This window comes from Protopterus annectens, chromosome 5.part0 (assembly GCF_019279795.1).
Source record: "Protopterus annectens isolate FY-2018-M chromosome 5.part0, PAN1.0, whole genome shotgun sequence".
In the NCBI taxonomy this organism is placed as follows: Eukaryota; Metazoa; Chordata; order Ceratodontiformes; family Protopteridae; genus Protopterus; species Protopterus annectens.
The window spans coordinates 816075470-816086097 of NC_056735.1; the positions used below are offsets into that span (position 1 = coordinate 816075470).

The 10628-nt window shown below is 35.5% G+C and overlaps 1 protein-coding gene across 1 annotated transcript; it reads right to left on the reverse strand.

The window, feature by feature from the left end:
• Positions 1-6400: 6400 nt before the first annotated feature.
• Positions 6401-7393, reverse strand: LOC122802210 (olfactory receptor 52J3-like). Its single transcript, XM_044071872.1, has one exon. The coding sequence runs from the start codon at positions 7391-7393 to the stop codon at positions 6401-6403; it is 993 nt and encodes a 330-aa protein (XP_043927807.1).
• Positions 7394-10628: the final 3235 nt, after the last annotated feature.

Consider the following 10628-nt stretch of genomic DNA (forward strand, 5'->3'; position numbering starts at 1 on the left):
AATATACTTAAGCCAACATGTTTTTACCTGTCACATCACTATGAGATGATGTTTGCTAACTCATGACTCTGTAGAGGTGTTTAATTCCGTGGCTGTGCCCTGCTTCCCTTTGAAGCTTTCATTAGATTCCCTCAATGTACATTAATGTGACTCTACCACTATTTTATTCTAGCTTGTAACCTGTGAAATTGCCATAGCTTCTAAATGTGCTGAGTGTGTGCATATCTATGTGTGTGTGTGTGTGTGTGTGTGTGTGTGTGTGTGTGTGTGTGTGTGTGTGTGTGTGTGTTTGTGTGAGGGGGGAATCCCACATGATGCATGATGGAAAACAAAATATTTCTTTACCTTTCAATTACGGAACATAGGGTGCACATTCTGCATGCTGTTGTGAGGATCATCAGTGAAAAGCTGATGCCTGGCATTGCCTTGTCAGAGTAGTTTATGATTCCCAAGACATCACCCGCTCTGACTATCAGTTCTAGCACCAATGCACTGACCAAAAGAGTTTCCACCATGATCTTCTGAAGTAATAGGAAGAGGAGGTTAGGAATAGTATTACTGACAGGTCGTTACTTATATTTATGTAGGCATAAATGTTAATCCAGATGCAGCTCAGATATTTAGATCATGGAAATCTTTCACTTTGTTTTCTGATTTCAACACTGTTAGATGGAGAAGAAAAAGATGATTTGCCACAGTGACTAAGCAAGACTATCTAGACATATATACATGCATACACACACACACACACACACACACACACACACACACACACACACACACACACATACATGCACATATATATATATATATATATATATATATATATATATATATATATATATATATATATATATATATATAGATCTACTTCACATGGTCGACATTTCAGAATGTCGAAGACCATATGGCTGAGACCATAATATCGACATTCTAAATGTTGACCATGGTAGAAAAAAAAATAAACACGACAAAAACTTACCGTCACGCTCCTACAGCAGGGCTTTCACCCCTGCAACCCCCCATGGTGGGGCTCCACCCACCACACACCTCCAAAACTTAAATATACCAACTCCGATATCACACTACAGTGCGGAAGATGGAAATCTTTCCATTTCACATTGTACAGAGATGCCGGTTCCTCATGGTCGACATTTCAAATGTCGATCATATTGTCTCGGCCATATGGTCTTTGACATTCTGAAATGTTGACCATGTGAAGGGGACCCATATATATATATATGTGTGTGTGTATATATGTATATATCTATATATATATATATATATATATATATATATATATATATATATATATATATATATATATCTACAGAGAGAGAGAGAAAGAAAGAGAGAGAGATATTGATTCCATTCACAAACATGAAGTTTCAAAACTTTGAATTACAAATGGTCGAGACCATAAGATCGAAGTTTTGAAACTTCGAACATTTTGTAAGAAGATCGCTTTATAGTGTGGAATGGGAAATTTACCATTTTCCTCACTGTAGTGCGATCTCTGAGTAGGTATATTTATTTAGCAGAGGGTGTGGAGCACAGCCCCCCAAAAGGGGAGGGGTGCAAAAATATAAAAAAAAAATGTTTTTATTTTTGTATTGCAATTTAGAAATTTCAGAACTTCGAACTTATGGTCTCAACCATTTGCAGTTTGAGGTTTTGAAACCATGAGCTTGTAAAGTATATATATATATATATATATATATATATATATATATATATATATATATATATATATATATGTGTGTGTGTGTGTGTGTGTGTGTGTGTGTGTGTGTGTGTGTGTGTGTGTGTATAAATGTATATGTATATATAATATATATATATATATATATATATATATATATATATATTTATATATATATATATTTATATATGTTAGAGACCTCTATTATTGTCCGTTTTTGTATTGCTGCTAATAGGTTTAACCATCGAATACAGAGTTGATATGCTTTATGTGTTCAATACTTTGTCAGTCCATTTTTTTTTTTTTTTAACCATCCTCTCTCCACTGATTCCCACTGGTGGCAGGGTGATATTGACTGAGCTGACAATCCTTTTTTCACAGGTATCATCATATGTTTTGAACATGAATCTGCCCTCCTTCAGTGCCATATCCATGTTCTAAACCCTGCCACTCATATGTGGCACTCACGTCATCTTACCCAGCTTTACTCTCCCAGTGCCCATTTCAACTTCTATACAACTGGCAATTATACATAGCATACCATTGACATGCATCTGATTGGCCACCAGTTGACAGTTATTATTGTCTGTTCTATGTCATTGCACATGGTTGTCACCTGTTGTCTGTTGAGTGCATCTATTTTGTTTTGGCATCTCTACCAGTGTCTCCATGGGATGGTCACCATGGTGTCATTTAAGCCACTATCTGGTGGACTCTATTTATGACCTTATGGTAATCTCTTCTGTGCTGCACACTTATGACTTCTGAAGTTGTTCAACCCAGCTTCTATTACCCATGCATTTGCACTCTTTGCAACTCATGCAGTGTTCATAAGTCATGTGCAGTGTGGGACTGTTTAAGTAGCATTTTATCCTGGCTCTTATAGCACACACTGCTGCAGAGCTACTTACTACTGCAATTGTATTTGTATTTTGCTTGCCTTTGTATAGTTAACATAATTCTACCCTTTCGGAGTATGTACTGCTCATACATTTTAGCTATAATTGCTTTTTCTGGTTTTCTGTCTTCATTGGTCTCGCCTTTTTATATGTTATTTGTCCTATGCTCTTTGTTTCTTTCCATATGTGTTCATATTTTACAATGTGTCTACCATGACTGTGGATAGGATATCGTAGTCATTGCTTGCTAGGTCCTCAAATGGCTCCATGCCAATATCTATGCTGTGCTACATAGGGCAGACTGCAGTGTAGGACTCTGAGGGGTCATTTATGCCTATGCTGATCTATCTCCAGTTGGAGGTGTAGACTGCCCATTAGACAATAGCACCTCTAAATCAACATATGTTATCCAGCAGGAGCTAGAAAGCATGTGAAGGACTTGGCAGAATGATAGCTGGACACTCATATTCGCAGCTTCAAGCTCATCTTCATATAACTAACAGAGTTACATACCTACCAAACTCTGACCAGTAGATCAAAAGTTACAAAGCCCAATCATAGCCATGATCACAGTGGTGACTGAACATAGGTTTGGTGCAGCACTTTGAAGCATGGCCTTCTTCCAACACCTAAAGCTATACTCCATCATGGTGTTAAAAATGATTGAGTATTACTTCTCACTCTAATTTATACTCCAGTCCTTCCCATCAATGATTATCCTCTATCTGGCTGTCTGTAACTGTCCTTTGTGCTACCTTATTTGTATCAGTACTACCTTGCTGGTTTTTGTATGCCAAAGTTCTAACATGTGCAGGAAATTTCTGAGTAAAAGTGCAAACTTACATGATTTGGGTTTTTCTTTGTTCTCCTGCTGCCATCATTATAACAACTTTCCTATCCACAGCTTTCCTTTGCTAATTTCACCACTTATCTTTCTTTGAAATATGGAAAATGGCCATCTGCCCCCCACAAGGAAAGATAACCTTGCTGCCCCATGACTATACTACTCATCCTTTCCTATTGTCATTCTAGGCATTCCATTGCTTGCTCTTGTCCCTTTCTGACTTTCATATTTACCTTTTTCCTTCCATTTAATTAAAAAAAATATATATATTTATATATCGATATCTATATATCTGTATCTACCTATATATCTATATATATATATATATATATATATATATATATATATATATATATATATATATATATAAATTTATCTGAGACTTTGCCAGGGCTCTCATCTGTGCTCATAGTATGCTGTTGTTCATGTGAACATGCATTGTTGCAAACATGCTGCATAGAGGATGCTGTGTTCTTTAGTCCAAATAACTGCAGTCGGACAGCACCAGTCATTATGAAACTTAATGAGTTTTTCCTGCAAATTGCCTCATTATTCTGACCCCATCATACAGCATCACTTCTATTACATTGTTTAGCTTCATGCCACATTTTTCTACTGTGTTATTTTACCTTTACATGCTGTATACAGGTTTTTTACTGATTCCAGCTTTTATTAATATTGAGCAGCAAAGTTTTAACATCTACAAGAAGTTTTTGAGTAGAAGTGAAGATTTACAGATATTTTAGAATTCAAGTATGTATATCTGTAGTACTAGCTGTATGAAACATTTTATGTCTTAAGTCTTTTTAAGCTATTGTGTGACTATTTTAGCAGTGCTGTCCGTAACTTAGGCTGTTAAAAATATGTGCAGATTTTTATGATCATATTTTTCAGTCATTAATTTTAATTAAAATGACCAAGATAATTTGCTTATTTTCAGGTGTAGTGAAATAAATAATTTATAATGTAGCACAATACTTTTACCAGAGATTCATAGCATCCATGACACATGCATGTTCTACCTGGTATGCACTTTGTGTAGCAAGTGGATTAACTGACAAACCCCTCAAAACTACATTTAGAACACTTTCCATGTATGCTACTTAAGTGCAAGATATTTTTACTCCAGAGTGCATACCTCTCAAGTGTACCTCATTACGAGGAACGCACCTGATTTGGGGTCAATGTTCTTCAAAGTTCCATTTTGAAAGGGTCTGCCACACATTCACTGTTAGGAATTGTTTTATCTGTTAGCCTTTGTAAATAGAAAAGAATCCTATTAATTTATTAAAATATATTTTTTGTTAGTAAAACCAGAATATTTTAACTATTCTATGACCTTTCTATTTGAAGTTGTTAATAAGCTGTTATGCATTCCACATTTTGCCCATTTGTTCCACATTATGAGGGCTAGTGTCCCTCATTTTACAGATGGAAGGTTGAGAAATATGATTGAATGAATCATACTAAGTAGAGTTTATTGTTTAACTGCATAACATATTAAGTTTATATTTGGTATGTGCCAGCAACGTGTGTGAATATCACAGGATTTACCCACAACTGACATGGATTGATCATGAGGGTGAAGCACCAGTAATTAAACAAAGGCAACCATTGATAAGACATGCAACACACACACACACACACACACACACACACACACACACACACACACACACACACACACACACACACACACACACACACACACACACACACACACACACACACACACACACACACACACACACACACACACAGACGAGTAGGATTATTGCTCTTATATATAATAACATTAAGAAAGAAGTTGCTTACCTTTCTTAAACAATGCCATTGTATGATAGTGCTTTAGTCGTCTTCCTCTGCTGGGTACTTTTATACTTGGCATGGTATATATATATATATATATATATATATATATATATATATATATATATATATATATATATATATATATGTATATATATTATATACACTTCCATAGTATGTCAATCTACAGAATGGAAACATAATGCTCATTTCTTAGATGCATTACTATTGTGTGTGGAAAGGCACATGCACACAACAGAGACATTTTAAGATAAGAGTACCTTCACTCTCTTCCTTCTCCTTAGCGGGTTGTGTCTTTATGTTTACTGGTAGAATAATTAACATGACAACTGATGTTTTGTTAGCATATGCTCAGTTTTTGATGGGCATGTTAACTTTGTCTGCCAAATTTAATGTATGCTTTTGAATAATAAATATCTTTTATTATATAATGATATTTTAATTCAGGCTAATCTGATTATGCTATATTTATCAGTCGTGGAACACAGAAAAGAATATTATGTAAACGTACACACATTTTACCCAGTTTTCAAAATTTGAATCAGATTTCAATAAAGTCGTGCACCTGTAGGCATAAAAATGCAGTCATGACATTTTTACATTATGCAATATTTTTGGAATACGTTTTTCATAGAAGAAAACTGTCTGTCAATTAAATACTAAAGTTGCAGTTTATGTTCCTATATTTCATTGTTATATAATTTTATTTTAGATGCTAAATCACTGGGTTTGTATAACCGTGTATAACACATTTAACAAACACTGCGTGCATAGATAGAATAGGGTTGTTTAAGAAGACAACAATGAAGATTTTGCCACCTGAAACCCACATATTTTTTAATCTTTCAAATCTCAAAATGCATTCTAAATATTGAATTGCATTTTACAATTATGGCTAATACCGAAAAGCTCTATATTATGAGATCAGCAATGAGCTTCAATGTATGGCTACATGCCTCAGTATTCAGTGGTGAATTACATTAGTGATGTCCTGGATACAGTCATTACTAATCTTTGTTTTACAACACAGATGTGAATAATGCTAGAAATGTGTATGATTGCTATTGTGTAAGCAAGCTTACATTCATACAAATATTTTCATAAAGTAGCATTCCTACATAAATACTACAAATATTTTACAAATTTATTAAATGTTTTAATTATTGCACTCCAAATTTCTTTTGTTTTGATACCATATATCAGAGGATTCAATGCTGGTGGAAGGCTAATAAACAAAAATGAAAACAGAACACGGATATATGCAGGCATCTTATCTTCAACAAACAGTAATATAAAAGAGAGCATCCCTAAAAGACAAAAAGTTGCAATCACAAGGGCATGAGAGCTGCATGTGCTAAGTAACTTTCTTTGAGCTTCCCTTGATTTCAGTTTTAATGCAGTTGTGATAATCATGTAATAGGACAGTCCAACTAATGCTGCATCAGGCAGTCCTCCTAGAACAAGTAAAATGAAAAAGTAACTATTACTCATGACATTATGAGCACATGCTACATTGATGACTGCAAGGTACTCGCAATAAACATTATAAACAATTGTCGTAGTATAGTACGGTAATGTCCTAGCAAGTATCGGTATAGGCAGCACAGCACAAATACTCCTTACTGCAGCAAGTAAGGTGCCTTTAAATACAAATTCGTTTGTCACTATTGATGCATATCGTAAAGGTTTACACACAGCAATGTAACGATCATAAGCCATTAATACGAGCACAGATGATTCCATGATAATAGCAAAGCAAATACAAAACATTTGCACAAGGCAGGCATCCAAATGTACAGGGTAAGAACCAAACCACAGTACCACTAATGCCTGAGGCAGAAGAATGATATCTGTAACAAGATCAACTGATGATAATATAGAAATAAAATAATACATGGGTTCGTGTAGATGGTGCTCTTTTACTATAACTAACAGGACTAATATATTACCAGCAGATGCTACTAAAAACATAATAAAGAAAGGAATCAAAAGCCAATGTTGCATTTCATTCAGTCCAGGGAAACCATTCAGAAAAAATCCTATATTCTGATTTTGACTTGCATTGCAGACAGTCATAGTTGAAGATAAAGATTCGGACTGATATTTTCCTGTATTCATTGCTCTGAAAATGAATGAAGTTCAGCACTAGAAAACAATGACATTTACTTGCATATTTCATTTTATTACAATTATTATTAGTAAAACAGTAAAACTTCAGTAAACAACTACATTGTAACTAAGTAACATAAAGCAGAAAAAATTAATCATAATCAGAACTGTGGAAGGAAAAAGAACAAAAGCAACAAAATATCAGAATAGGTGCTTTCACCTACGAATAAAGAAGATTTTTACAGACTCTAAAAAAAAAATCAGACATTTTAAGTAACACAAGCCAGTTTTACCTTTTTTAAATGAACCAATGAATTGCAGAAGTCAATAGCCAGGATTCATAAACATCTACATGTCAGCTAAGCTCATTTCCATGACACACAGAGATGTCAAAGCTGTTTGGGATTCGAAAAACAGCATTACACATCACAGCCAGCAGTAAAACAGGGGTTAGCAACAGAATAGGCCACACACCATATAAGGATTTGTGCTGTATGCTAATGAGATAAAACAACATGGTGGAGCAATTCAGAAATGTATAAAAGAAAAGCAAACAGATCACACTTGCTTTAGTACTGAACTGCAACACAACAAGACTTTAAAAAATAGCATTGATTGCTGCAGCCATTGTAAACCTGCATCTACTTCAGTTCGGATGATCTCAGAAGCAGTATCAAATGGGTGTGACCAACCTGACATTAAGTGAGCAGTGATACCTCTACAGGAATATCATAACCATAATTGATTATTTATTATTCATTCATTGTATTTGTTTACCATAGGTTCATAGGTTCATAGGAGTTTGCTAAGCAAATGGCTTGAGTCCTTACAAGTCTAGCCAATATAACCCTATTTTACCAAATATATGGCCCCTAGGGAAAATATGATGGCATTATCTTACAGATTGTCCATGTCCATAAGGGACAAAGGTGCATTGACCAAACTGCATTTGAAGAGGGCCACAGAATGGCTTTACTTAATGTGAAAAGAAAGCTTGTTTCAAAGAATGGCAATCTTTCAGGCACATATCTGTCTCCAACATGTTTTGTCTGAGTCACTACATTTAGATCACTAGATTGTGTGGTCCTTGTGTTGTTTGACTTGTGAATGTATAGCAGCCCATCAGGGCTGAATTTGTGAGTGCCTTCTAGGTCAGACATAGATCACTCCTTAATAGCTGGTGTGAGACAGAGTAAAGAGATAGGGTTTTTAGCCTATCCGCATAGGACATTTTGTTTACACCCTGTATTTTCTTTGTGACAAACCTCTGAGATCACTCCTGCTGCTGTAAGTGCCTTGCCAGGTACATTCCAAATGGTGCACTCTATGTGATTAGTGGTCTAATGAGGGCTGAGTACAGTGAGGCTATAATTTCCTTGGATACGGATGTGATACTTTTACTTATAAGTGCTACACAGAAGGACTTCCTCTCCACTGTGGACACATGACAGTAAAAGGTCAGGCTACTATCTGTCTCTGTACATAGATCTCTCACCTCTGAGTCTATTCTTAGGGGTGTGTTATTAATGCTTTAATTTGCATGGGTATTTGACTATCCAAAGGGTATGTTAATGCATTTTTTCACATTTACTTTTAAGCCATAATTCTGGCATCAAGCACTTGTCTGATCTAGACCTCCCTGAAGGATACCTAAATCACTGGGGGATTCAATTATTGCCCCCCACTTATAGTCATTTGAAAACTTTATCATCCAGTCGCCTTCCATATCAGCCTTAACTTCAGAGAAGTATATTCCAAAAGGGAGTAGTCCCAGCACTGAGCCCTGTGGCACACCACTAGTAACTGGCTTCTTGCTGGATCTGTATTCACTCACTTTAACCACATGTGTCCTGTCCATAATCCAGTAGGCTGTCCATCTTGTGCATAGGGATTCATACCCAGTTTTGTGAGTTTATTTATAACATCTAAGTGGGGAATTGCCTTGGACAGGCCGGGGTAAGCAGTATGTACTCTTTTACTTTCATCTGTGGCCTTAGTGCCTTTCTTAAAGAAATCCACCAGATTCAGTAGGCGTGACCAGCCCTTGTCAAAGCTAAATTCGGTCAAATCCAGGATTTGAATGTTTCCTATGAAATTATTTATCAGGTCCATGATTGTTCTTTCCATGGCCTTACATATACGACAAGTCAAACTAATGGGTCTGTAATTTCCCAGGACAGTAGGTAGTCCACCTTTATGTAGAGGGATGACTGTTGCTGTTCTCCACTATTTTGTGACAAAGCCAGTCCAGGGGCTGTAGTTAAATACAGATCTTCAGTGCTTCCTTGTGCATGTGGCTACAAGATTCGGATTGCTTCTAAAACTATCTGGAAATACAAAGATGATATAAGTATATATTGTTTACACTTTCTGTATCTGTTTCAGTGATATTTAATACTTCTGTGCTGCATTTATTTATTTTGTTGACTTTATCACTGTTTTTCAGCCTGCACCTGTTAAAGAAACCCCATCTGCTTGTTACTGTATTGCTCTTAGGTTGTTGTTTTAACAGTATTCTGCAAAAGCTTTTCTGAGTTTGCTAAAATATTTCTATGTTTTACAAAATTTTTGTGGTTGTGAAAATTTATCAGGGTTAGTGAACTTATTTCAAGGATTATTGATATTGCAGGATGAAAGAAAATAGTCTTCTGTCTCCATTTAAACTGTTGTTAGCATAATTAGCTTGAATAAAAAGATGCAAGAATTATATAAAATAATGAAATGAATATAAAGGTTAATTTAGAAATAGTATAAAATGCTGAAAAATAACTAGTAGTTAGTGTGCTGGCATAGCTTAGATATTGGCATCCATGTAAAGGAGTATGTTATTGAGAAACAAAGTCTGTAAAAATAATTGTGCAGATGGCAGCTGGAAGGACATCAATGAGGTAAAGAGATGTAACATCAAGTTTCAGATAGTGCTGGAACACCACATTCCAGGTAATGCAAGACTGAGTTTCCATGGAGCATCAAACTACAAAGAACCAAGGACAAGGGAACAAAGGAAAACTGTTATACAAAGAAAGAACCGTTATACATCAGACTCTGAGAAAAAATATCAGACTTTTTGGTATAAATATGAGTGTAATAGTAAGCAAGCTTTGGGAATTTGTCATAGAGAGCTGACAGCATGGTTTAAATCCACAGTAAGTACTCTGGCAGTGCATGCTTTTATTCCCTTTAATGCATTTATATGACCAGATGCACAGGCAGGGAATAAAGGTGAAGGAGTCTCAGTCTATAT

Bases quoted from the DNA above. Each gene is read 5' to 3' on its own strand.
- LOC122802210 (XM_044071872.1), bottom strand. From the start codon at position 7,393: ATGAATACAGGAAAATATCAGTCCGAATCTTTATCTTCAACTATGACT.